This window comes from Hyaloscypha bicolor (assembly GCF_002865645.1).
Source record: "Hyaloscypha bicolor E unplaced genomic scaffold K444scaffold_13, whole genome shotgun sequence".
Classification (NCBI taxonomy): domain Eukaryota; kingdom Fungi; phylum Ascomycota; class Leotiomycetes; order Helotiales; family Hyaloscyphaceae; genus Hyaloscypha; species Hyaloscypha bicolor.
This window is the reverse complement of record NW_020194515.1, coordinates 1,614,371-1,641,922: the sequence shown is the minus strand read 5'-3', so window position 1 is coordinate 1,641,922 and position 27,552 is coordinate 1,614,371. Positions and strand designations below refer to the sequence as shown.

The 27,552-nt window shown below is 45.4% G+C and overlaps 6 protein-coding genes across 6 annotated transcripts; 4 read left to right on the top strand and 2 right to left on the bottom strand.

Annotated features, from left to right (window-relative positions):
- Nucleotides 1–1,544: 1,544 nt before the first annotated feature.
- On the top strand, nucleotides 1,545–2,634 carry K444DRAFT_517206 (P-loop containing nucleoside triphosphate hydrolase protein; the record flags this gene model as incomplete). Its single annotated transcript, XM_024873755.1, has 5 exons — nucleotides 1,545–1,876; nucleotides 1,928–1,951; nucleotides 2,015–2,213; nucleotides 2,262–2,396; nucleotides 2,452–2,634. 5 exons carry the CDS (start codon nucleotides 1,545–1,547, stop codon nucleotides 2,632–2,634), a joined length of 873 nt encoding a protein of 290 aa, XP_024743699.1.
- A 713-nt stretch (nucleotides 2,635–3,347) lies between these two features.
- Nucleotides 3,348–5,749, bottom strand: K444DRAFT_698937 (uncharacterized protein). The gene is made up of 6 exons (XM_024887967.1): nucleotides 5,628–5,749; nucleotides 5,455–5,604; nucleotides 5,208–5,353; nucleotides 4,957–5,158; nucleotides 4,102–4,903; nucleotides 3,348–4,056 (listed from the first exon to the last, which is right to left on the bottom strand). The coding sequence occupies exons 1-6, from the start codon at nucleotides 5,723–5,725 to the stop codon at nucleotides 3,595–3,597; spliced, it is 1,860 nt and encodes a 619-aa protein (XP_024743698.1). The 5' UTR covers nucleotides 5,726–5,749; the 3' UTR covers nucleotides 3,348–3,594.
- A 2,492-nt stretch (nucleotides 5,750–8,241) lies between these two features.
- Nucleotides 8,242–9,447, top strand: K444DRAFT_659020 (uncharacterized protein). The gene is made up of 3 exons (XM_024886323.1): nucleotides 8,242–8,408; nucleotides 8,553–8,756; nucleotides 8,909–9,447. Exons 1-3 carry the CDS (start codon nucleotides 8,259–8,261, stop codon nucleotides 9,296–9,298), a joined length of 744 nt encoding a protein of 247 aa, XP_024743697.1. The 5' UTR covers nucleotides 8,242–8,258; the 3' UTR covers nucleotides 9,299–9,447.
- A 917-nt stretch (nucleotides 9,448–10,364) lies between these two features.
- Nucleotides 10,365–11,851, top strand: K444DRAFT_126187 (uncharacterized protein). The gene has a single exon (XM_024870426.1). It carries the CDS (start codon nucleotides 10,702–10,704, stop codon nucleotides 11,509–11,511), a length of 810 nt encoding a protein of 269 aa, XP_024743696.1. The 5' UTR covers nucleotides 10,365–10,701; the 3' UTR covers nucleotides 11,512–11,851.
- A 1,831-nt stretch (nucleotides 11,852–13,682) lies between these two features.
- K444DRAFT_517252 (mitochondrial putative 5-aminolevulinate synthase) lies at nucleotides 13,683–15,556 on the top strand (the record flags this gene model as incomplete). The annotated part of the gene is made up of 2 exons (XM_024873759.1): nucleotides 13,683–14,019; nucleotides 14,064–15,556. The coding sequence occupies 2 exons, from the start codon at nucleotides 13,683–13,685 to the stop codon at nucleotides 15,554–15,556; spliced, it is 1,830 nt and encodes a 609-aa protein (XP_024743695.1).
- Nucleotides 15,557–15,815: 259 nt separating this feature from the next.
- K444DRAFT_126182 (uncharacterized protein) lies at nucleotides 15,816–18,148 on the bottom strand. Its single transcript, XM_024870425.1, has 2 exons — nucleotides 17,481–18,148; nucleotides 15,816–17,396 (listed from the first exon to the last, which is right to left on the bottom strand). Exons 1-2 carry the CDS (start codon nucleotides 17,875–17,877, stop codon nucleotides 16,075–16,077), a joined length of 1,719 nt encoding a protein of 572 aa, XP_024743694.1. The 5' UTR covers nucleotides 17,878–18,148; the 3' UTR covers nucleotides 15,816–16,074.
- Between the last annotated feature and the right edge of the window lie 9,404 nt (nucleotides 18,149–27,552).

Here is a 27,552-nt window from a genome sequence, read left to right as displayed (position 1 = left end):
GGTGTCCTAGGACTGCTAGGAACATGCGTAAGGGTTGGATCAACTCTAAAGGATTTCTACGACGGGGCTAGTTTTGCGGATACCAAGGTCAAGGGCCTACTCACTGATGTGGAGAGCTTTACCCAAGTCTTGAGGTTAATGAAAGATACATTCGAACAAGAACAGATCCGAACTTCGATGCAAGCCACTGGCCATATTAGTAGTCACTGGAATAATCTCTCGGCCTCGATTCGAGATGGACAAAACACAGTTCTCCAACTCCAAGAAACTCTCGAGCGAGTTAATAAGAGCGTGGGGGTTCTTGATGGAGCACGAAAGCATCTTAGACTAAAAGGCGCGTCGGAGGAAATTGAAAATTTTCGCCTACAGATTCAATCCTACCGGAATACCTTGCAACTTTCGTTGCAAACAGTGCTACTGTGAGTTATCTAGATCTCTAATTCTCCATGAATTCTTATTTAAATGAGATTAGGTGGAACCAAATCACCTTCAAAGAGTCAACCGACAAGATCCTGCCTAACTTAGACGAAATAAACGGAGCAATCCGACGCATAGCTCACGACATCAACAATCGCATGAGTACTTTGCAAAATGTAGTCATATCCAAGCAAATTGATGCTCAACTTCACGTGTTACATAACCTGCGAAACTGCGTCCAATCGGCTGCCAGTATCGTTTCTTCCGCATCGACAAGTCTAGGAGCAGAGCAGCCTGATTACTTCTCTGTTACCGATAGGTCAGAGTTCGGCGGCTTGTTTCCATCTGATCCCGGAGAAACAATGCTTAGATGGATATCATCCAATACTGTCTATGAGTTTGAAGAGGAGACCGCTATAGAATCGTCGCCGAAGGGTCGAGATTTCGGATCGATTCTCCCACCATTCGCGGGGGAGAGCCCAGAATCCGATTCTGATAACGAATTGGAAGAGGAAATACTCCAAGCTCTTATAAAAGTGGGCAGAGAGAAATTCCAAGCGAAAGACTTTGAGGGTGCTGAGCGGCTTCTGCGCAACTGTCTCGATAGGATCTCGCCAAATGTATCGATAACATCCCTACGCCACGTTCCAAGGCCGAAGTCAGATGCTACTAATCTCCTTTTGGATGTCTATCGGGCTCAAGAGAAATGGGACGCAGCACAGTGCCTGTTACTAGAGAAAATTGCTATTGAATCGCGAGACAAAACTATCGATAATAGCTGCGCCCTGATAGATATGCTCATGTTGATTGATGTTCTTATCCAGAAGACTTCTTATGCGGAGGCATACCTTTACGGAAGACGTACGCTCAAGGGTTATAGGAAGCTGGGTTCAGATGGATTGCCAGGGGTAGAGAGCTCTCTGAAGGCACTGATACATATCTGCCACATGAACGGCAACTACGAGGAGGAGGACGCTTATGAGGCAATTCTTTCTGACTTCAAGCAGCTGAATGAGTCGAATTTGGGTGCGGCAATTGTCGCCCAGTCAAGTGCTTCGCGTCCGGAATCGTCATTTCAAGCAACGAAGCCACGAGATCCACCACAAGTACGCAAACAAGAACTGAATATGTCAGAGGTAGAACGACTACTTCCAGCCGAAACCCCAAACACAGTAGAAGTATATGCGCAATCAAGAGAACCTCTTACCATTCGCGAAGCTAGTGATGCAAATAAGCATCAGTTGCGAACGGATTTTGAGAGGTCTGGTTTCGCCAATACGTCTGCTGTCGTGGAAAAGGAACGTAGTTTTACGGACACCGGGGGCCAAGCTAGTCGAGACTTCGTGATAGTTGCCTCGAATGTGCAGCGGACTGTGTCGAAAGTGTCAAAGCCCGCTGACGTCCGTAGGAAGCTGGTAATCGTTGGCGATACTGGTTGTGGAAAGACTGCCCTACTCATGTGAGTGGTTCTATACCAGCACTGGCCTTTGTTTCAAACTGACCTCAGTAGGGCTATTTCTACCGGGGTTTTCCAGTCGAAGGTACAGAACTCAGTCTGCTTCTGACATTCTCTTTACTGACTGGACTAGAAAGTTAGGGAGCCAGATCGCTACAGAAACTCTGTTGGAGATGTTGAGGTTGAAGTTGAAGGAAAACTTGCTTCGCTTGAGCTGTGGGATACCAGCGGCCGCTCAGTTGACGATGGACTGCGGCCACAAGCATATCCAGGCTCACATGTGATCCTGATGTGCTTTGCCGTAGACAGTCGCGACTCCTTTGACAATGTACAAGACAAGGTATCATTATCGTGCTTGTGTTGCCTGAACTGCACTAATTCATGGTAGTGGATTATCGAGATGTTAAAGTATTGCAAGGGTGTGCCAGTAATACTTGTCGGGTGCAAGAAAGACCTCCGAGGTGATTACAAAGCTGTTGCAGAAGTTGGCAAAGCCAAGCAAAAGCAAGTAACTTATGAAGAGGTATTTATATTTTACATTTCACTGTAAGACAGACAGTCTGTTGACCATAGGACAGGGCGAAAAAGTCCGGAGGCGGATGGAAGCGTGGTACACATATCTAGAGTGCTCTGCCAAGACTGGTGAGGGGATTCGTGAGGTGTTCGAATATGCTACTCGAGCTACACTTGTTAATTGGAAATCCTCCAAAGAAGAGAAGCCCGGGGTATTTCAACGCTTGTTTTCGAGGTCTTCATCTTAATCAGCTTTTACCTCAGCTATTGCGACGTATATAGGACAATCCTCTCAGTTCCCGATAAACAAGCCGTATAAGCACGGAATGTGGACAGAGACACGGCAGAAGAGGCAGTAATCAAGTTTAGAATGGTAAGTATTTTTCTAAGAATAAAGAGTTTCGCGGCTTTTTATATGCGGGAAGCGCTTGCTCTCCAAGTTCTTTTACGTGCACAACGTTTTACTTAACCTAAATAAGAAAAATACAATAAACTCGATATTTAAACGTTAATACTCTTATTGCTATATTTTTCATAACTTTTTCAAATCTTGCATCTTATTATTAATAATACTAACTTTCTTTGATATTATTAATAAATTTATGCTTTTTTTATTTAGAAAGCCTTTAATAATTTAATTATCTTGTCGAGAATTTATAAATCCCTTTCACGCTCACCTTCGCTTAAGCTTGCTCACCCACAACTCAGGCTAAAGCAGCAGCGGCTCAGGTCTAGAAACGGAAATGGAAAGTGTCATGAGAATATTCCCACACCGAGCTACCTGTTCGGCCAACTTAAATCGGCTTTCTGGCACTTCGAACCATCTGAGAAATCTGAGAAATGGTTCGTAGATTTCGGTGATTTTCCGCTTGGTCCCAGCTGCAACTTGGTATTGGTTGATTGTAGCGCACTGTTGTGTCGTGCCGTTCTCAGGAATCAAATTCTCATAGTTGGGGAGCTTCCATCATCTTCAACTGATCTCTTAACAACGCCCCCGCACTATGTCATTACTATATTATTTTCTACTGTCTGCTTTAAATTAGGAAATAGATTTCTCCTAGTTCGCATGCCAACTCAAGGAATCTCCTTGAAGTTTCCATGTGCCTTGACAAAAGCCGCATTCTTAGTCGCCCCCGACCTCTTCATATTTGCTGCTCTTCTGCGCCTCACTTCTGGTGTATTGGCTCTCTTCGCCTTCGATTCCGCCTCTAGATCTCTCTTCGGCAGCGATCCTGCAGTGCATTTCTTCCCATTGAAAGCAGCATCAGCAGCAGCCTCCACGTCGCCGTGACATCAGTAACCATAGGTTCCGTATAATACAAGCGACATTCTGAATATTCCACCACATACTGAGCGGGCAAGCCATCGTTGACATGATCTGGAAGAATATTGTCTCGCACGTTGAGACCGGATGAGGAACTCCTGCTGATGGGGATGTCGGTGAGTCTCGCAAGGACTTTCTCTTGGTCTGGAGTTGCGGTCTGATTTACATCCTTTGCGTACCCTAAGACATTGGACCAGCCGAGAGATTCGGCACCTTTGATACCGCCAACTCCTTGGATTAGACCAGCGGTTGGACGACCTCCCATTGCAATGGACTTGACACCTGCTTGGGTACGCATGAATTCAGTGAAGATTGTGCATATGGAAGCACAAAATCCGTCCAGGAGCTAGGGTCTGTTAGAATTCTACCTTTGCGGATTGAAGGAACGTACCAAGATGATGTTTTCTGGCAAAAAAGGCTGAGTAAAGTTGGTTCTGCTATTAAACCCTGTAATATTGGTCCCAACACCGAAGTTTGGATCACTTGTTGTCAATGGATCGGTGTAATTATCGCCCTTATATACGTGAGGAGCAAATTTGTCCTCAAATGTGAGGAAAGGTTGGTTTGTGAAGTTGAGATCGTATCCCTTGTTGAAGGTGGCCTCATATTGATTTATATTTTCCACGGAGGCCGAGATTGGCGTGAAGTTCGCCGATTGCGCCGAGAAGATTTCGGCGACGGTCAAGAATATATCGCTTTCTCTCCATCGAGTATACCCACCTTGAATGATGCTAGGGAACAGCTGTCGGAAGAGATCGTAACCTTGGAGAATGTAGCCATTGGCGCTGAGATCAACTATAAGCTTCGTCTTGCCATCACGAACGGCGTCTGCAAGAAACTTTTGCTCGATTTGCTGAAATTCGATGAAGTCTTCTGACTCGAAAGACAACAAGCTCATGACCGCAACGTCCTCATATCCAGTGCCATTGAGATAATAGCCCGACACAACGCCATCAAGAGTAATTTCGATAGGTGTGGGATAGCCAGGAGCAACGACACCAGCACCGCTTGATTTAACTGCAACGGCGGGCTCAGAAGGCTCCGCAGTCCCAGTTGCATTGCAGAAGCGCGTGAAAAACGATGGGCCATCGACAACGCCTGCGAAATCACCTTTCACCATGGCAATGTTGTTGAGAGTGATGACAGTTCCATTTGCAAACGTGAACGTGGTATCGGCGCTAGGGTATACGTATCTGCAGTATTGATGTTAGAATTTATTGCCCAGGTTGGCCAACGAGTGATATACCTTGCCCGTCCACCACTGGAAAAGTAGCCATCTCCAATACCTGAGGCATTGAATACTTTTTTGAAAAACGTGCTGTTGTAGGCTGCATCTGCGTCTTGATTCAATGATGCCTGGTAGATCAAATTTCCCACGTATGTCACAGCGTCAACGCCGTTGATTTTGGTGACGACCGACGCAGTAGAAGGAGATGACAGCACATCCTCTGTAAACGGCTCAGTTCATGAGCGAGGAAATAGACAAGAGACACTCACCAAAGGTTTTGATCTCGGGAAGCGATGATCCGTCCTTGCTGATAGACACCAAACCCAGTTGCCGGGCCCATTCGAAAGCTTTCGTGAGCAAATCTGGATAGAAAACAAAATGGCCATCATGTGACCGAGCCCAGATTTGATAAAGGCTATGGAGTATCAGCTGCGGACCTGAGGGAGTCCCTCAAAAGAGTACGCGGAGCTCTTCAAGACTCAAGACTTCATAACTACAGTCCAAAATGTAACTTACTCTTGCTGAAACTCGTACTCGTTTGCATACTGGTCATTCTGAAGATTGGTTTTTACAGAAGCCAGATACGCAAATATATCGTGAGGGGGGTAAAAGTAATCCGCTGGGGGGTCCTTATATGCGGGATCCGAAACGATATCAGCAAGATTACTGTCACATGATTGAAAAGGTACGTACCACTCTGCCATACCATGTAAGGCTCTATGGCATCCACAAGTGCAAGAGCTGCCTCCTTAGCCAGTGGGACAGACACCAAGCAATCATGAGCCATCTGAGCAGCGACCGTGGGTGTTGCTAAGAAAAGTCAGCGGTATATAAGTCACGTGATGAATACACAAACCCCCTGGTGCAGTGGCAAATTGGGCAGCCCAAGAACTGCTTACAATTGCACAAGCTGCGACAATACTGGGAGGTGTGGCTGTTGAAGTCGTGGTAGTCGCTGATAGAGTTTGACTCGTTGAAGCCGCTGCTATTGAGCTGGTAGCTGCCGCCATACATCCGCACGCACTGGAGACCCTGAAGGAGAGAGGTCCATTTTGGTTGCCCTTGCAGGCCACTACCGCATATGATGGAATTGCGAGAGCAGGTTGATTGTTGGTTGTGAATTTTCCGCAAAATGCCCGTACTGCTTCGATACGAGTTCAAAGCTTGAAGGCAGTTGTCAGCGCTGCAATCTGCTGTAACAACTGTAACCAGTAGGACACTGCCGAAAGGGAGGAGCATGGTGCCAAGGATTTGGAGTAGGAAACTCTCTCGAAGTGGTACAGGTTGATGTCCGCTCCTTGAACTTTACCGTGGTGGGAAACGACATCATCTATCACGGCCTGGACAAGCTGTGGAACTGGAATGTGTGGTATTTGTGTAAATATATGTATGAATGATGGTGCCCTAAGGGCGGTGAAGAAGCTATATATATGCCTGTGCGCAGCACGTGACATCATATTTATAATTACCGTAAGACTTTGAAAAGGACCGTACGCCAAGTCCCGGCGGTTTAGCTTCTGAAGTCCCTAGCCGATCCGGGTAGACGCAAATATGACAGGCATCGTGGAGTTAATACCGTGTTATCTTGTTTATAAGACCATGGTCTTGTAGCCCGTTCAACACTCTTCTAATTCGATTAGGAATGTTCTTATACTCAAAAAGGGTCCATTGATATGTCGATCTCACTAGAATAGACTAATTTGCCACCCCCTCTCCTCACCATTTTATTGCCCTCATCTACTGTCCCACCAATCCCGTGGCTTGATACTATTAAAGGAACATGGTCATATGTTAAGTGGGTCACATAGCTGATTCGTGGGGGAATGGTCTTATATTAAGGGAGGTCCTAATTTCATAGGGCAGGCTTATAAACCAGATAATACAGTAGAGTGTAGACCCCTTGAAGCAAACAAGGTAAGGTCAGATAACTATTGTTTGCCGAGCGGAGAAAATCCTCTAACCCTTGCGAGGAAGAAACGTCAGTCGTTTATTGGTGCGTACCTGGAGATCAACGCGCCGCGGGTTCATGAAACTCCAAGGGGGGTCACTTGCCTCCAGATCATTGGTGAGCGGGAAGCTGCATTTTCCAGAGGCACCGAGCAGGTTTTGATCGAGAGTGGAAGTCGAAACGTTGACGAATGGTCTTCAATCTAGCCTCAACACCTGGAACCGTTGTTTGCGGAAGAATTGTTCTGAATGTGGAAGGTCAAGGATAGGAAGCTTCCGCATGAGGTTAAAGTCGGCCCCTTTCCTTCTGTGGCTGGGAGATCACATGACTTAATATGGTAGAGTAATATCTGTGGGGCTTCTCCGCAATTAATTAAATCTGCCAACTCTTGGCGGTTAGAAATTGTAACTCCATAGGCTCAAGCAGGCAAATAAAAATGCAAAGTAACAAAGTTCTAGGCTATGTCTATGATTCCCCCGCTCAGATCCCCTTTTAGGCTGTTCGCTTCCGACCCCAAGCATGGGAGTCTAGGCCAAACCCTTGACCTGGTCACACACAGTTAGCTCAGTTTTATGAATCGGCAGAAATTAAGACAATTAATGTCACGTATTAATGCGAACAATGCTGTTCGTTGATAAGTCTGTTTGGAATTGAAAGGTGCCTACTGCAGGCAAGCTTGCAGCACTTGCATTCTTCTGTTGTTATATCAACATAGACTTTGCCCTGAGATACTTCGGAAGTTTCCATCTTGCCCCCTTTTCGCGCGTGAGCCTCGGCATTGCGTCTACTTTAATAGTCTAGAAACAACATCAGTCCTTCCGTGAAACCTTGGAAGGCTCGAGTAATGACTATATCGAGGCTCTGGTTTCCAGACCCGAAGAGGCCGCCTTTCCTTCCTGACTTAAGTTCGTCAAAAAAGTGTAGAATTTGTTCTACATCAACTCAGCAATGTCAGATACGTTGTGTGGCGTGGCTCGGCGGATAATCACTGCACCTGGCCGTCGCAAAGCATATGAAGCAATTACTGTAAGTAGTTCAACTTTATTCAAAGTAGAAACATGATCCTTAGCAATTGACCTTGAAGGAACAGGTTGGCTGATCTCGCTTAAATTGCCCTTGCAAAAAAAGGGGGGAAATTGAGAGGAGGGGAAGAGAAGCCAACCAGCAGGAAGGCGAAAACTACAGGTCAAATGCAAAAAAGAATTGGGAGTATAGTGAGGTCTCATGGAGTAGGTGAATGCGCTTGCCTTGCCGCCCTGCTCAGACTTGAAGGTCGCAGGGTCACGTGATTCGGGCCTAAATTTTCTTGGTAAACCATGGCATCACTCGCCTACCTTCCACCTTCACGGGGACTTCAACAATCACTAAAGTCATGGACAGCCCACAGGAGATGACCCTCCGGGGCGGAGGCCGCAACAAAAAGTCTCGCCAGCACCATTACCAACACCCTCGAGTACCCAGATCCGATGCGCCGTCTCCTACGGGTTCCCGCGAGGTTGATAGCGTGGACAGAGACATACAGGTAAGTGTCAACTTCTCGAGCGGTTTAATTATTACCTCTTATGTGGGAGCTGCAAGTTTAGAGCAATGCACCAGAGTTACTAGAACATCCTACTCTAAACAATGCTTGAAGGAAGTGTGCTAACTCCATAGTCTTGGGGAACAGAAGTTGAGCCGAGGACGACAACGAACTGTAGATTTTGCTTCTCTGGCCGGCGAGCGGATTGTTTCGGTACCTGTTACTATTGATGGCTTGGTATTCAGGGAACTCGAGCCTCTACTCAAGATCTTTCCTAGTGGTGAAATCGGACTGAGTCGACCTGATGAGCAACGAATGAGATGGGACCGTTCTCAAAATCCACCAGTCAAGGTAAGTGCCAACTAGGCAGAGTCTAAACTCTTCTTGTAGCAATGTTCAACTATTCTTGGGGACATTGTACGGTCGATGTCCCACAGCTTGTGGAACATTCTGCTCCCCAAAGACCCGAAAGAAGTATGTTGACTTCAATTCCCTGGTAATAGGTTCCGAATCTTCGTTTCATGGAACACGACATCACTAGTTTAAAAACGAAGATAACTGGTGCGAGGGAAACGGATGTCTACACGATTCGCAATCTGAAGTGGATCGAGAGCCAGTTCAAGAAGAACGGGGGCGCATTGGAAGATTTTGCCACATACAAAAGGAACCTCCGATATCCCTTGGAAGACCATTACAACCGGCTGATGGCATATCTCAATCGTAGAGAAGCCACCAACGAGGAAAGAGAGGACCGGCAGGACACGAGTCGGGGTCATTCAACGGCAAAGATGGGTACGATGGGTGCTGAGGATTGTGAGGATGTGGAAGGTGGAGACGGATCATGGCCTGGAAATCAATTGCTTAAGCTATTGGAGCAAAGTCGAGAGCTTTAGTCTCGTATTGTAATCTTACGTAACAAGCTCTGCAGCCTAACAGGCATAACGCATGGGGTCAACGTCTGGTGGTTTTCCACAGGGGCAAACATCCAGCAAACCTCGTACAAGCCTTTTGCATCAATAGCCTTGTCAAATGACAACAACGCGCACATGTCCAATTAATTGTTTCCATCATGGTGATAACCAGCAACTATCCATAGGTATGAAGAAAAATATATGTACCCCCTTGGATCACCTAGCTGCTGAGAACTATCTACAAAGTTCTTTCTGGTCTCTGCATGAACAGAATATTCCGCTATTTCTTAAGACGATATCTTGAGAGACTAACGTGTTTTCATCACGACCGCCTCCATATGTTTTTCGCCTTACTTTTCAACACTCATTAGTTTGAGAACTTCCATGTCAGGAGACCTGAAGGGAAGTTCTTCTTCCACGCAGAAATTCCGAGAGCTGTTAGACGAAATTGAGGAGATCTGTGGGAAGATTGCTCAACGTCACGCGAGAGAGGAGAAGGTCTTTGAGGACATGAACTTGTGATGTGAGATAGTTAAGAGGTGAGGTCAATCGTAATGAAGTAAGGACAGGTTGAGGGAAATAGTAATTGTTTGGACAGTTGCACCACTCTTGTGTAGGGTTTTGTATTTTGTAGAGGTAGCCCTTGGTACCTGAACAAGGATATTGTCATTTCGTCTTGCTTTGTATCAATTATAACCTGCTGGTGTGACATCTTTGTATTCTGTAACAAGTCTGCAATGGTAATATTTCGGATGGCGGAGATATCAACTGATCGACTCGTCCTCTACCACGCTTCACTTCAGACACTTCTCTCCAGCCCGCTTGAGCCACCACATTGACTCTAACTCATAAATTTCATGGTAAAAGAATGCGCAGATTCACCAAAACATATAAATATCTACCCACGCGCCATGCTGAAGAAATTAATCAGGATTGACCAAGCATAAAAAGGGTCTTCCCAACAATTGCTTCGTGTGCGATCCACTATCAAGAATAACCAGCCACGCAGACAGCCTTGCTTTCTTGACTTTCGATCAACGCAATCGTCAAGTACGCTCTGCAAACAATTCGCCTTTCGACTTCAAACTTATGTACCGAAAGCCTCCTCAGTATTCGTCTTCGACTTCGAAGGCTCGATTCTTTTCGGACCGTAGACAACGTTGGCTCCTGCAACCTGCAATTGCCCCCGTCTGCACGCTTGAGCAGAGTAAGTATCTCGCCCCAACAACTAGTTGACAATAGCTGACAACCTGACAGCAAAACACGCTCTCCGAGAACGGACCAAAGTAACATTCCTGTCCGAAAGGTCAGAGTCTACGTCAGCACTCCATCGTTGCCATCTCTCCATTTCGACGAAATTTCCAGCGGTGCACATCGAAACCAAGATGGATCAATCTACCACGCGAGAGCTGGGCAGTGGAACCCAACCACTCCAAGCTGCGCCCAGCGGAGAGTACGGACCCGGCGGGCTTTACACTCCAGAGATATACTGGCGTGAAGAGGCGGAAAGTCGACAACAGGCAATTGACCAGCAGCACGTCCATGTAGAGTGTTTGATGCAGGACAATGACTTCCTTCGGTATCAGAGGGAGGATCTTCTCAAACAGGTCAAGGAGCTCAGGACACAACTTCAGCGCCAGCATGCCCAGACTCTACTTTCGGAGCATGCTAAAGTGGAAGCCAGGAGGTCCGGTGTACCCAATGAGGCCAAGTCTACCCAGGAGTCGGGAGATTTATGGGTGATGATTATGCAACAGCGCCAGCGGATTGAGAAGTTGCAGAGAGACCAGGAGAAATCCGACACCGCCCTGCAAAGAGAATTGGAAGATACCATTATCAATGCAGAAGGATGGGAGGAAGATGCAAGGGCATGTCAAATAGAGCGTGATGAGATGGCCGAGCTTCTGAAAATCCAACAGGAGAAGGGTAAGTACGTGGGCAGGTCGAGCCCTGAAGTGTTGGATAGGATCAAGGCCTTGGAAGCGGAGAATAATCTTCTCGTTGAGACTTGCACGAACCTGACGGAGAACCCTGCGCCCGCGGAAGAGAGCTCCGAGGGAGCGGCTGCAGAGCACGCAATTGCACAAGAGGAACTCGACACAATGGCTAAGGAGAACGAGGACTTGAAGGCTCGAAACGGCGGCCTCGGAGTGGCGAAGACCGAGTTGTCTCAGAAGATTTCTATTGGAAAGTGATCGATATATTGGTGATAAATCGATATATTGGAGGTTGACAATCTGCAAAATGACTAGATACAGGAGAGTGAAGAGTAAAAAAGGAGAGGAGGGAATCTAAAGTACAGTTCTTATATACCCACTAGTGGGTGGCGATTTCCTCCAGTATATTATAAATCAGATGACTCATATATATTAGTGAGCGTTCCCTGAGCTTCCATAGTGAGCTATTCCATAGGCTTCCATAGTAAACCATTATAAATGAGAGTGGCGAAGCTAATATTAGTAGTTGAACCTGGTACTGGAAGGACTAGTAAGCTAGTACTAATTCAACAATTTCCAGGCTTGAAGATAGAGTGAGACTGCTCGAGATCGTAGCAGACTACGTCCGCCATATCCGCAGTGGACTCTTCCACACAGGACATGAGGGGCGTAGCAACAGAAGATTCATAGAGGCCAGAAACAAAGCCGCGCACTATGGCAATATAGTTGTCGATATCATCCTCTTCGACCTGGGGTTCTTGGGTGCAGGAGAGAAACCTTTCTGCAAGGAGAAGTACGCAGTCTCGAAGGACTTCTCAATCAACACATTCATCGGGAACAATGAGATGCTGAAGGCACTTTCCGAGTCTGTTTGGGCTAGAGTGCTCAACGCTCACGCGTATATCGACTCAGAGCTGAAGTTTGGTATCAAGGAGGAGCTGGAAGGGCCTCTTGCCAGATTCCAAGCGCTGGAAGTAGAATGTCTTGATCGCTATGAGGGTTGGTGTCGGTGGGCGACCGAAGGCGAAGCCCTGAGAATATTCTCCGATGGAGTCGTCGATCTTAAGGTCAACGAAATGGAGCGCATCGTTCAGCTTTTCCGGGACGTCAAACGGGATCGAGATGCCAGGCAGAAATAGTGTAAGGGGCTGGTGTGGTTTGTCCTCGACTGGTCCCTTGGCCGGTTACTGAACTCGACTACATATCATTCCTGCCTCTCCTGAAGATTCCAAGTGGCCTGAGTCATGTTGTCTGTGATTCTTGTGAAGATTGGAAGGTGGGCTTGGACAGGCGGGATGGCTATGAGGATCGTTGGTGGCACAAGGAAATAGGACCGAATGAATGGAAGGAAAGGGCCCGAGGAAGGAGCAATTGGACACTATCCAATGTCCCTCCTCTGAGTGGCTGAGGACAATGTTCTGTACAGTACTTCGGGATGTGGCAAAAGGCAGAATGTCACACTACAATAGCAATGTTTGCCGGCTTCGATGATTGGGTAGCGTGACATTTTGATTGATGACCTTGCAGGAAGGCTGACCGCGAGATCGCAGCACGCCGTATCCAATGCTGACTCCATCATCCCTTGCCGAGACGTGGCCACTTTGCACTCCCCATCGCCGGTTGGAACATAGAGGAAGGCACCTTACCCTTCTTCTCTCCCATCTCACCCTCACCTCCCTTCCCCGTCTCTCGGGCTGAATGAAGCAGATGGCGGGGGATTCTCTAGCATGCCTCTATAATATAATATTGAAGAGGGCGTTGGTGACGCTCCGCTGGCCCTCCGGGGGCCACTGCCGTGGAGGCGGGCCAGGCTGGTGCCAAAAGTGAAACCTTTTCGAGCGCAGCGAGGCCCAGGGGGGGTTGGGGGGCTTGCCCCCCCATGAAAAGAAGTGGAAAAGGGGGGTGGTAGCTTGTAAGGAGACCATAGCCGACGGCTGGCGCCGTCAGGATGGTCGTCCTCGTCGCTCTTCCGTCGTCAGTGGCGGATAGTTCTATCGGTCGCGATGTGTACTACGGTATGTGGAATGTGGGGTAAAGGCGAGAATTGAGACAGGCAAAGGAAGGCGAAGCATCCGGCAGATCTGCTTAGAACTACGTGACCGCAGGGACGCAGCCAATAGCCTCGACCCGCTAAACCTAATCCGCGCGAGGCGTCCCTCGAATCGGAAAGGTGAGTTTATTTAATCCGAGGATTGGCCAATCACATGCAGCCCATTGAAAATTATGCTTCGGAGACCTTGGCCCCAGTACGCAGGTAAGATGCCGATAATCCACCGCCGGCATCCCCATACTTCCGAGGAGAGTGTCGACGACATAAAACTCCCATCGCCCATTTCTTCTCTCTGACTACACCACAACCCCCTCCCCCCTCGAAAATATATCTCCAAAAACCCATCCCTCTAACTGCTGAGCGATCCAATCCGCCTGCCATGGACGCCGTACTTCGCCAATCGAAGTCCATGTGCCCATTCTTGAAGAAGACCTCTCCGGCCATGCTTCGCTCCCTCTCGACCTCGACCCGCCAGGCCTCGCCCGGCGGTGGCAGCATGTCCAATCTGCAGACCATTGCCCGTCGCTGCCCCATCATGGGAAAGGCCCTCGCTGTGCAGACCGCAAAGTCCGGCAAGGTGGGGCTCGGTGGGGTCGCTGCTCTGGGAGCCGTCAGGGCTTTCTCTGGAAAAGCAGGCACTGGGAAAGCAAGACTCCATACCAGCCACCACCGCGAGGCCAGAGCTGTCGAGGATACGCTCTTTGGCCGCGAGAATGGTACGTTCTTCTCTCATTGGAAATTATCCCGCTAACAATTGCAGTCCCGTATCCGCAGCATGTCAAACCCGTCCGCCCCGTCCAGCACAAAGCCGCCAAGTTCGACTACGAGGGCTTCTACAATGCCGAGCTCGACAAGAAGCACAAGGACAAGTCCTACCGCTACTTCAACAACATTAACCGCCTCGCCAAAGAGTTTCCCCGCGCTCACATGTCCAACAAGAACGAGCGAGTCACCGTCTGGTGCTCCAACGATTACCTCGGCATGGGCAAGAGCCCGCAAGTCTTGAAGACCATGCACGAAACCCTCGACGAATACGGAGCTGGTGCAGGCGGGACCAGGAATATCTCTGGCCACAACCAGCACGCTGTGGGCTTGGAGGCCACAATTGCAAAGTTGCACGCCAAGGACGCAGCATTGGTGTTTACTTCTTGCTACGTAGCCAACGATGCTACGCTCGCAACACTGGGCAGCAAACTTCCAAACTGCGTGATCCTGTCTGATAGCCTGAACCACGCCTCCATGATCCAAGGAATCCGCCACTCAGGCGCCAAAAAACTAGTCTTCAAGCACAACGACCTGGCGGATCTCGAAGCGAAACTCGCTTCTCTTCCCCCGGACGTTCCCAAAATCATAGCCTTCGAATCCGTCTACAGTATGTGCGGCAGCATCGGCCCCATTGAAGGAATCTGCGACCTGGCCGAGAAATACGGCGCGCTGACCTTCCTCGACGAAGTGCATGCGGTAGGCATGTACGGACCACACGGCGCAGGTGTTGCCGAACATCTCGACTACAACGCTCACCTTGCTGGCCGTCCCCGCGGCACGATTATGGACCGTATAGACATCATCACTGGTACTCTTGGAAAAGCCTACGGTTGTGTAGGCGGGTATATCGCCGGCTCAGAGAAAATGGTTGACACAATTCGCTCCCTGGCTCCGGGATTCATCTTCACGACCTCCCTCCCCCCTGCAACCATGGCTGGCGCGAAGACTGCTATTGAGTATCAGATGGAATACCAAGGTGATCGCCGCCTTCAGCAACTGCACACGCGAGCAGTCAAGGACTCTCTCACCGCGAGAGATATCCCCGTGATCCCCAACCCGAGCCACATCATCCCCGTGCTTGTCGGGAACGCGGAGATGGCAAAGAAAGCCTCCGATATGTTGCTTGATAAACATGGGATTTACGTCCAATCCATCAACTATCCCACCGTCCCGGTCGGCCAGGAGAGGTTGAGAATAACCCCTACTCCAGGCCACGTCCGTGAATTTCGCGAACACCTCATTGAATCTCTTGACTCCGTGTGGAACGAGCTGGGCATTAAACGCACCAGCGAGTGGGCTAAAGAAGGCGGCTTCATCGGCGTAGGCGAAGAAACCGCCGAAGTTGTGGAGCCGCTGTGGACTGACTCACAACTCGGTGTCTCCGAGGTGGTGAAGGAGATGAAGGAAGCGGGGCCGGTGGGCGTGATGGAGGCGCTTCTCGAGCGAGAGGCGAAGGAGACTGCGGGGGCGGTTTCTGCTGCTGCGTAAGGCCAGCACTTCTCGCTCAGAATCATCCCCTGGGATGGAGCGAATGGGGATGAAGGGGAGCTCATCGGACCCGAAACCACGATCTTTGGAGCGATATGACATTTTGACAATGGTTTCTAGCCATGAATCCTGCTTGCATTCTGCCGAATGCTGCAAGTGAATGAATGATATTATGATTTATGGGTCATGACCTGAGAGGGTCATGATTACATGCTGCAAATTCTATTGCCCCCTATGAATTGTTAAATGATGTGATGTGAAGTGTAAAATCCGGCAGAGGGAAGTGAGTTGAGGGGTGATGTGTAAAAATGCTTCATTTGAATCATCCAATGCTATGCTATGCTATGCTCTGCTCGATGCAAGCTGGACTCCATCCAGTCCCCGCCATCTATGCTCCTCATGTCTTCCTCATACCCAGAAAAAGAGCCAAAACGCCGCCATTCATCCAAGTATAACATGCAGGCAGCCTGTTTGCTGCAACAACACATCAAGGGTATAATGCTACTTCCCCTCTCATTCTACGCAACATGCAATCCAGAACACAAATCCAACGCCCCCTCCACCGCCACCTCCAGAGTCCCCACCCGTTCCTTCAGCCCCTTATTCTCCGCCCTCAAAAGACCGACTGTATCCCAAGCCACGCTTGAATCCTTCCCTCTACAATTCTCGCACCCTGTTTCGCCCATGCCGATCCCACCGTAGAAATCCTTTTCACCTCTTTCCGTGTCTCCGCTACTTGCACCGGGGCTTAACCCCGTAAGAATTTTCTGGAACGTGGATTTCTGCTGGACTTTTGGAGGACGCGGGGTGGAGGTGTTGGAGGAGGGGAGAGCAGGGTTGGGGACTGAGACGAGGCGGGTGAATGATGCCTGGCCAATTTCTGGCGTAGAATCGACTGTCCCGGACACGGAAGGTCCAGTGGAAGATACCGTCAAGGTAGGACTTCGAGAGCGAGAGAAGACAGAATCAGCGTTCAGGCTCTCCGCATCGCTATCCCCTGCAGAAGATAAGTCGAGAGATCCATGGCCCCATTTCCCTCTTTGCGCGCTGCGGATGCCGAGATCTTCAATCCCGCCCTCCAGTCCCAGACCAAGACTCGACGCCGAACTGGCAGAAGTGTGTTTGCTGGCCCTCTCCGCTCTTTCTTTAACCAACTGGATGCTTTTTTCTCGAGCCTCTCGTTCTTCAGCACGAGCACGCTTCTCTTCCGCTAGTTCCGTGACGAGATTCCCGATTATCTCCTCTTGCGCCGAGAACTTGGAAGCCATGTCTTGGAGCTGGCTCCGTAGACTTCGGACGCGGGTTTCGGTTTCCTCGGCTTCTTCTCTTTCTACTTCTGTTTCAGATCGGAGTTCAAAAAACTGTCTTGTTCGGGATTGGTATGCTAATTGGAATTTCGTGAGGAGGGCGAGGGATGTCTGTTGTAGGTTCTTGTAATCCGACGGTGAAAATGCATTGTTCTGCCCGGACGAGAATAATGCGCTGCTGATATCGAGCGCGAAAAGCTCATCGTCCGCGATGTTCGAGGGGAGTGGTTTTTGAGGAGAGGAAGGCGATTTCGAGGACCATGGTGTGCGCCAGCTGGACGTTGCTGCTTTCGGTGTAGGTGTTGTGCTTATACTATTCGTCGAATCTGTACTTGATCCTACCGTTGCTCGTTTTCGCAATTTGGCTGGACCCGGAGAGGGAGAAGCGTCGAGATCCTTTGGCGTGATATCTCGTGGGGAAAGGTCTTCGGACGACATGGCTGATCCCGGTATGCCGACCTGTACGGCCGCTGAGGAGCCGGTGAACCAGGAGGCGAGGCCGCGAGAACGGTCTTCAATTTTGATCACGCCTTCTTTGTCCCCAGTTAGAGTCGGCATGAAGCCTTCCTCTTCTTCCACCGAGGTATCTTTCCGCTTTGTCTTTGAGGGGCTCTTACTCCGACTTTTGCTCCTATCTCTTCTCTCAGGACTTCTCGATTTCGACTTCGGGGAAATGATCGCTGGCAGGAAGGAAGTCAGACTCCTCTGCGTTATCGCACGCGGTCGTCTCGTGGGACTTTCGTCATTGCAGAAAGATTGAGGTGAAGTGTGTGCTGTGGCCGGAAGTGAAGGCAGCGCAAAAGAGTCCGAGTTCCCTTCACAAGCCAGATCCAAATCCCGCGAATAATAATCCTCTGCCCATATTTGCCCCAGGCTTGAATTTCTGCTCCCTTCTGTCTGCGCCTCGGACACAATTCGTTGTCTCTGCTGCGGGATATCGAGGTCGAGATGTTTCGAGAAGTTCGTCGAGGTCAGCCGAAGTGGGAGAGCTGGACCAGTCGATGAGTCTAGCATAGTTCAGGACGAGGCAGTGTCGCTCGCATGAATCTCGTCCGGTGGTCCCTTCCGTTTCCAGCCAGTCGAGGAGCTTTTTACTGGCGAGAAGCTCTTGATTCCAACGGACGTATCCACGTTAATGGACGAGAGAATGCGCCTCGCTTGATCCGACGTTTATGCGTTGGCAGGGATATCGCGGATGCTGAGTCGCAGGTACGCGGAAGCTGACGATCGGGTGATTTGGTTGCGACGACGGGGACGGGTTTGGTGATTGAGGTCAGTATCTTGGAGAAAGGTGGTTTACTGGAGACCGAATAGCTCTTGAGGCAGAGAGAATTGGTGAGGAGCTGGCGGGAGCTGCCAGCGGTGAAGCTGAAGACACTGATCTGCGGCCGAGGGGGCTGAGACCTGTGAGGCCTTTCGATGGTGGCGGGGCGGGGCGGGGTTTATCTGCTTATCGCTGAGTGGCCCTGAAATCCAAGTGTGGAAAATCGATAGTTCGTCCTCTGGCAAAGCTGTCAAATGATCAAGGCAATATATTGTTGTGATGGAATACAGAGATGGTTTCTCGTGAAGATAGATCAGGAAGTCTACCTGAATTTCACGTGTGTTTATTAAGAATGACGGTGGTTGGTAGGCTCCCTCTGCGCATTCTTGGTGGTGGCTGGGAAGTGGATCGCGAAGTTTTTGGCAGGGTCTCGATCAGGTTTTCGTTGAGCAGCCTCAACGAAGAAAGGTACCTGGTAGTACCAATTATTTGGAAGACAAATTGCCAGAGGGTCAGTTTGTGTTTGTATGCGCGATGATGCACGGTGCGGGAGCATATGTAGGAGCCTCTTTAGGGGTATGCCTGCTTGATGCAGGGTTCTGCGATGAATGTCCACAGTGACGAGTGTCCAAAAAGCTGTCGTGGGAGCTCACAGCTCCAGTGGCCTACAGAGCAACATTTCAATCGCTAAATTTATTACTTCGTATCGACAATGTTTCTATTCAATAGCTAGGACTAGATCTGGAGCCGTACGGTGTCTGAAGCTGCTACATCCCGTTTTTGTGCGTCGAGGCACCACGAGCAGGAGGACAAAATGTTCGTAATACTACGACTCCGGTAAGACGCGAAGCTCTCTCCTTTTCGGAACTTCTTTGGGGATGTAAAGCTTCTCTCCTGCTCTATTCCATCAAGAAAAACCCCCCATAGATCCGAACCTTCTCTGTCAGATTCAAAGCACGTGACCATTTCGGATCACGTGGTAATTAAGAATTCTTTTTGTTGTCGTGATCGAAGGAGGCGAAAGGACCCCTTCACCCAGAAGAATGGGGGAATGGTTTCTATTTAGTTCCAATAATTCATCTATCCAAATGCCCTCAAATGTCGATCTGGATCCGTATTTGCTCTTGGCCAAGCGATTGAGTTTCTTAGGAAGGAATGAAGTTAAGTTCTTGCAATTGATTAACTCACTGTCAGTTCCAGCCCGGTTCCTAAACACCATTGCCGCCTGAGTTGTTATTCCTGCCTCGGTTCTCAAATAATCGGCGGCGTACATCAACTCAAACCTATTCATGTCGTCGCTTCCGTGCCCGTATCGAAGTCATACAATATTTCTCGGCCAAACTTCTGAAGCGAGAAGAATTGATTGATCTAAGGTATCTTAATATAAATCCTCCCGGGGGCTTAGAAGTAGACTTGGTGTTTCAGAGCCTGTAGGCTGTGTCGCGGTTGGAGATCCATGAGGATTGTACAATCCTGCTACTTCAGTTGGTGCGGCCCATCCCCACATTCTTTCGCTTCCGATTAGGGGCGACTCCATCAAGCGATCGACCAGTGCTGATTGGCTTACTTCTAACGCCTCTCCCGCAACATCCCTCCAATCAGGGTCTTCAGGACGATCGCCCTGCAAGAAGCGGAGGGGCTGAGAAGCCTTATGCTCGACATTTATCTCCCGCGGAGAGTTCTCAACAGATCACGTTCGTACAATTCCTGCTCTAGACCCACTTCGAAAGGTCTCCTTCCTGTTTATATTGAGATTCTAACATTTGTGACAAAAAAATTGCACTTTGGAAGCAGATCATCGTCAAGCTGCGCCAGGGCAAGCTCCCATCATGCCTGCTCGGTAGCATCCTGAGTCTTCCCTGGGCGTCTCCAATGGCTAAGAACAGATCGCAATACCATCAACTAGCTCCCAGCCATGGGCGAGCATCAGCTGCACTGCCTCCTCGGGTCTCTCAAAAGATCTATAAAGGGCGACCTTTTTCACTTCATCAGTTCCCATCCAGCATCCACTTCCAACTCTCTCGACAACAACCGACCATCCAATCCACCTTTCCACCAAAAATTTACCTTGCAATCACTTTCAGTTCGCCCTCAAACTTCCACAATCAGAATGCAATTCACCAACTCCCTCATCTCAGCCATTATGGCATTCAGCGCTCTCTCCCTCGCTGCACCAGCACCAGCGCCAGAACTCTAGGTCCGAGCCAAATCCAAGCTGAGCCAATACTCCAAACCCAACTGGTACATTCTTTCCCCTTCCTTCTCTTGAGTTTCAATCGTAAACATCTACTAACCGTACTATCCCCAGTCTCGACAACTCTGGTGGTAAAGTCCCAACTTGTCACGCCGCTCCCGTCGCTCAAAAATGCTACAACATTGACAGCACAACTGTGTCGTTCTTATGGGCCATTGGGCCGTTGTCGGATATGCATGTCTACGCCGACTCTGATTGCGGCGGCCCTTCGGTTGACATTGGTAAGAATGGGCAGTGTCAGAGTGTGAATGTGAAGTATAGCGATGGATTCCAGAAGATCAAAAGTATCAAGATGACTTAGTCTAGTCTGGCGTGATGGGGTTGAGGACGGGCTCCTCAGGTCTCTGGAGGTGGAGGGGGTAGATGAGGTAGTGGAATTTGACTTTGGAATTTTTAGAGTCCGTTCAATGAGATCTTGCATATACTCGCCGTCTTGACCGTGAATAAGTGAAGATTAAATGGAATTTACAAAGAAGTGATTCGGGGTATCATGTACTGCCCCCTTTCAGTGCGGGAGAAGTGTTTGCAAGAAGAATAGCGCCGAATAAGTCAAGAGAAACAGACGTGGGGGCTTTTATGTCACGTGATCCTACTTTTTGCTCAGGATGGACTAGCCAGTCTACCAAATTCTTCAATGAAAGGAAGCACCCTCGCTTCTAGGAATTCTGCATTATTTAAGTCGCACTGTCTCTTTTCTCAAGGAATTCCCCCCATTATATAATCAAAGTTTATTTCGTAGCCGCTTTTGAATCGAACTTACTAAACCGGGCCAACATCTCCGCTATTAAAATGGCTAGTTTGGCACGTGATGGCGCTAAGGATAAAACCTTGATTTTTGGGCACTTGTAAACCTTAGCTTTTACACCAATTATATGCTCTTTTGCAGGACCCCAAAATTACCCTCTCAACATCCGCATATTGGAAAGAAAATCAGTGTGCCCCTGCCAACCCCTGCAACACCCCTGTTTTGCTCGCGTAGCATTCCTAAAACATGGGTGTACGCCCAAAGGGGAAATGACAGGAGGCCAACTCTAATTAGAATGCATAAGCACCCTCTCTGGGTAAACCCTAGAACGGGTGCTTATGCAATAGAGAATTGGATTCCATTCTAGCCCCCTTCCCCCGTACTTCGCAAGCTAATTTTTATAATTTTATCATAAAGTAAGGCTTTCTTTTTCGGCTATTCTTTAGCCCCCGGTACGTATACAAAAGGTAGGCAAGACGTACGTCCCTCTGTCCCTTACTTGTAATCACTTAGGAAGTATATCCTCAAGGATATACGTACGCTTTCTGCACTTAAGGTATACGTATATATACGCTCCTGTGAGGCGCCGAACGCCGTGCCCCTAGCCTCGTAAGCTCCTAGTATTAGTAGAGAATATACTTTAAATATAGATGTGCTTTGTACGCAGTTGTGCCCCACATGCCGTGAGGCGCCGAACGGGGTGCCCCTAGCCTATTAAGGTCCTAATATTAGTAGAGAAATAAGCTTTAGAACTCCCAGAACTAGCGCTCTGTCTAGTTAACTTCTTAAAGGGAGGAACGAATTTCCTCTGTCTATTCTAGCGTTTTGCTAAGTGTGGCCGTCGAAGCAAGATCAAAGAAATTGAGGCGGGTTATCAAAAGTTGTTAGAAAATTCCGTGGAGGGTCCTCAGCAGGACAATCCACCAAAGTCTCCCGGACCAATGACCCCGGCAGAAGAGCTTGAGGAGCGGAACGCTTGGCTCAGAACTGTGAGTTTCCTCCCTTCATTTCAAATCACCGATATCTATGTATCGCGAAATTAACGCCATCGGGGTTTTCAGGGGCAGGCAGAAAGTATGTGCTGGGAAAAGCCAGAATCGGTTGAAATGATCATATGGCATTGGGTGCGAATTATCCGTCCTTGCAGTCTTTGGCAATCGTTCAATATCCTCGTCGAAAAGAGCGCTTCGTATACCCAAGATATACTCCAGAAGAGCTTCTGTTAGCAGAGACCCTTCGAACAGGTGGAGTGGATTCAGGAAGGGTAACGGACAATCTTATCTGAAGGATAAGAGGAGAAAAATGGACCCACATTTGGTGGCAGTTGAAAGGCTATCATTGCTCCTTTGATTATGGAATAAGCATCTACGGTGAAATATAGTAAGTGTTCACCCAAGACCATCATTTACTTCCAGACTGTCTAGTCAAGCAAATCTGGGCGTCTCGAGCAACCATGGCTGACGCGATTCTTTCTACAGCACAGATGTCGGTGGCTGTTATTGTTTTAATCCAAATGCCTTCATGGAAACACGAATGAGATATGCAACGATGGAGGATTACCTAGAGAGGCCGAAGGAGAGTACGGCATATACAAGTAAGGACATTGATCTTTCTGTCGTGCAGCTTCTGGGTAGATCTCGATGGAATCCGCCATATGCTGGTGTCGTTTCTTGAGAAAACACGGAAGGCGGTTCTCTGATCTCACAATCTAATGCATTAGTGGAGGTTATATAATGACTAACTTGTTCGGTTGGATGTGCATAGCATAGTACATTGAACCCTGTGAATTTAAGTGGCATCAAATCGCGCTTCATTAAAGCGGTGCTTTCTTGTTAATTAAAAGTTTTGAGTCAATCTGCCACCTTTCATTGTCCTTGAGTTCAACCTTCCAAGTAATTAGTCCGCTATTGTGCAATTCCAGTGAGATTCTACGCGTATTCCTTCCTCCCTAGCATCTCTGGCTTGAGTGTGGGTGTTTATAATAGCAACAGGTCCCAGAAGATCAATAGTATTAAGATGACTTAGATGGCTTGAGAGAAAGAGGTAGTGAGTCTACTTTCGAGACTTTGAGACTGAAACGTGAGATAGATACGGTGGCGTTTGATTTCAGGCTTATCTCAGTGACACAATTACACCTTCCATTTATTCACCTGGGCGTGGATCGGTAAAGATCTGTTCCATCCCATCTATCAATACGAGCGGTTTAGGAATCGGGCGCTACGATTGATCAATCGGCTCTCCGATTAATCAATCGGGACTCCGATTAATCAATAGGAAATGGAATACGATTCGTAAGCCACAGTGGGTCCCGATTAATTAATTAGAGGACCGATTAATTAATCGGAGAGCCGATTGATTAATCGCATAATATTGGGGTTTCGGGCCTAAGGAGGCTGAAACCCTTCAGTTCTCAGTATGTAATAATATATCCTCAAGACTAATAGCTAAAACCCTTCAGTTCTCAGTATGTAATAATATATTCTCGAGACTAATGGCTGATGTTACGCTCTGCCGCTTCACTAGTAAATTTAGCGTCACGTGATCGCGATGACGCATACGGCTGGCTAGTATTTAGAACACCAAAGCTCCCGCACTCAAGAGCTTCTCTCCTTAGTTTAGAATCCTCGGAATAGAGCTACTCTACCTTGCTTTCCAAGCCCAGAGACCCGGTCTCGTGACAGCTGAAACCCTTTAGTTCTCAATATATAATAATATATCCTCAAGACTAATGGCTGAAACCCTTTAGTTCTCAGTATGTAATAATATATCCTTAAGACTAATAGCTAAAACCCTTTAGTTCTTAGTATATAATAGGAGTAAAGATACTTCTCTAGAGCTTCTAGATATATATAGGGCCTCTGCTCCCTTTTTATTACCTAGATACAGTTTATAGTATATAGTTCATAATATATAGTTTATAGTATATAGTTTATAGTTTATAGTATAAGTACTAGCTTTCTAAGCAAAACTACTAATTCTATATACTTCTTAATTATTATCTTACTTTTACTATATTCCTTTTAATTCTTTATTTATCTCTAGCCCCTTATATGCCTCGTAAACGCACCTATAGCCAAATAGATTAATATTTTAATATTACTATATTAGGAGTACGTTTCTCTAGTACTTAGTTCTTATTCTCTCCTATTACTAAAGAGCCTACTAATAATTAGTCTGCTAAAGACGAAGCTATATGGGATTAAAGGCTTACTATAGGTAATAGTAAGAAAATTCTTACTATAACGGCTGGCGTAAGGGCATGATTTACTAAGGATAGGATATTGGAAATAGGTATAAAATGAAGCTAAGCCGGAATTACTTGAATAGAATAATATTAAAGGTTAAGGTATTCTTTTTACTTTATTTTATAGCTTAGTATTTTCTAATATATAAGATTCTTTAAACTTTAAGCCTTTGACTATTATATTAATCCCGCTATTATATAATACTAAGCTTACTTGACTTAGCCTATAGAGGCAATATAATACTACTGGCAAAGGACTCGTATTTATCCTTAGAAAGTAAAGATAGAATACTGCTTTTAATATTTAATAACCTTCTCGAACTATAAAGAACTAGAAAGCTTAACTAGGAATATAATATCCTTTATAACCTAGTTAATCTCAGAGCCTAATCTTTAACTAGAGTAGATAATATCTCTCTCCTAGTAATTAGTTCTCTACTAATATAAAAGAAGAAAGATATTGTCCTTTATAATCCGGTTAATCTTAAAGCCTGATCCTTAACTAGAGTAGATAATATTTCCTTAATACTAATAAGAGTAAAAGAACCGGCTTCCTTTCTTGGTATAGGAAGAATTAGTAGTAGTTTACTAATTTAAAATAAGAAAAGATAATAGTCGGTTTTAGTTTACTAACTTAAAACTGGATAAGATAATAATTAATTATAGTTTACTAATATTAAATAAGAAGAACTTACTTAGTACTTATCTCTATAGCTAATATCTCTTCTAAAGCTACTATAGATAGCCCGGGGCCAAGTACTATTACTATAGATATATTAGATAAGAGGCCCTAGTATAATAAAACGGAGAAGCCAGACTTTAATATTATAAACCTATATTACTAGGAAAGCTATTATAATATTATTCCGGAAAAAGATATTAAGAAATAGCTAGCTAACTTGGAACTCAAAATTAGTATAAATATTCCGAAAATAGATAAGGCCTAGTAAAGATTACTTATATAGGATAATCTTATTAATAAATACTGCCTTATAGCTAATAAATAAGCGAAATATTACTAGAAATATTACTTATATATTAACTAACTTACTAAGAAAGTTAATAAGCTAGAGGTAATTACCGGTTAACTTTATATAAGGAAAAGACTAGTATAAGAAGAAGTAATAAAGTAGAGATCTAAGTAGGCAAATATTTAGGAATATTATAGATCCTTATTAGGAGAACTATTTGGAAGCTAATACTAAGGCTTCCTTTTATTTTTAGTTTATAGTAATTAATTATAGCTTATTAGAATTAAGAATCCTATCTTATTTATAAATAAGAATAATTATTAGATTAATAATTAGATATTTAATATAAGAAATAAATTAATATAGAACTTCTCTAAATTTAATAGCAAATTACTAAAAATTGCTTATATAATATAACTAGTTACCGGAAATACCTATAACTTTATTTGTAATTAACTAGAACCTGAATTAGTTAAATAGATTTTAATTACTAAATAGATCTTTAAAATCCTCTAATAAGCTTATAATAAAAGTAAAGAAATAAAGTACTAGGAAATAAAAAAGGTATACTAGTACCTGAGATAAAGAAATAAGCTATTCCCGGTATTCTAAATAAAGTTTATTTACTTAATAATAAAACTAGAGAAGTTACCGGATAACTAATATAATAATTTAATAAATAAAATAAATCTCGAGCTATTTAAGAGCTTAGGTAATAAGAAGTTTAATATTTCTAGAGACCTTACTAAGTAGTATATAAAATAAGAGAATAGGCTTCTCTTAATTAAAAATTAGTAATTTCAGGAAAAATAACTAGTAGAAACTACTTGCTATTAAATATTACCTCGGGCTAGAAAGCCTGCCGGGATCCAAGAAGCTATAGTAACCCTATATCTAACGGATTAACCTTAGTGGCCGGTATTCTTATAGCTAAAGAAAGTAGTCCGCCGAGAATTTAAGAAAAAACTAGACTAGCTAGAGGGTCTTTATTATTATGGCTATAGAAAGCCTGGATATATAAAAAGTACCTATCCTAACTTTAATAAAGTTATACCTATTAAAGAGAATTATTTAGAGAAAGCTAATAATTTAGGAATAGATAATAAAAATACTAACTCCTACTTACTATCTAATAAGAAATATAATATTAATAAGTCGGGAAAAGTCTAGCTCTAGATATAAAAGTAGTTCTTCTAGAATAAGAACTTTACTAAGAACCTATAGATTTCACTTAACTAATTAGTAAGAACTAGTTCCTTATTAATTATTAAGTATACTAAAAAAGCAAAATTATAACTTTCTAGTACTTAGTAAATACTAGAATAAATATATATACTCTAACTAACTAAAAGCATATTTGCCCCTTAATAAAAGTATTATAAATATCCTTATATAAACTTAAAACCCTTATTTCCTTATAAGGTTTTAATAAATAACTTAGTAAAGCTATTTAATATCTAGCTATTATAAATCTAGCTATTAATTAATATTCCTAAACTTAATAATACCTGCTTATTACTAACCTTAGCTCTTATAATATAATTCTGGAAAGGAAATAGCTAGTAAAATATAATATTTTACTAGACTATTAATGGAATTAATTCTATTAGCTAGAGAACCATAAGATAAATTAGCTAGATCTTATTTAGAAAATCCGATATTTTAATAAGAAATATTAAAAAGCTAATTATTCCAAAGATATTTTAACTAGGATCCTAAAAAGAACTAGTAAAACTAGACCCGAAAAGTAAAAAAATATATTTCTTATTTCTTTATAAGATCTTCTTATAAGGAAAGCCAAATACCAAGTAAGAAAGAAAGAGCTAGATCTTAATACTCTTAAAATAGTTAAGCTATTAAACTATTTCCGCTATTTTATTAGAGTAGTTATTTTCTAATTAAGTATTAAAGACCCTAGTAATTTGGTCGAATTAGTTATTATTAATGAAATTAATTATATATTTGAGAAATAGAGTTATAAATTAAAGAAATATCTATTACTATTTATAGTAATTAGATAACTAATACTATAGCCTGCCGGGTATTATATTTAAACTAGTAATCTAATATATTCCCTAAATATAGATAAATCTAATACTTTTAGTAATATACTATTTTTTAATTCTAAAGAACTTTAAGAGCTCCGGATATCTCTTCCTATATAGCTAGGATATTCTTTAAGAAAGTAGTAAATAAGCTTCTTTAGTCTTA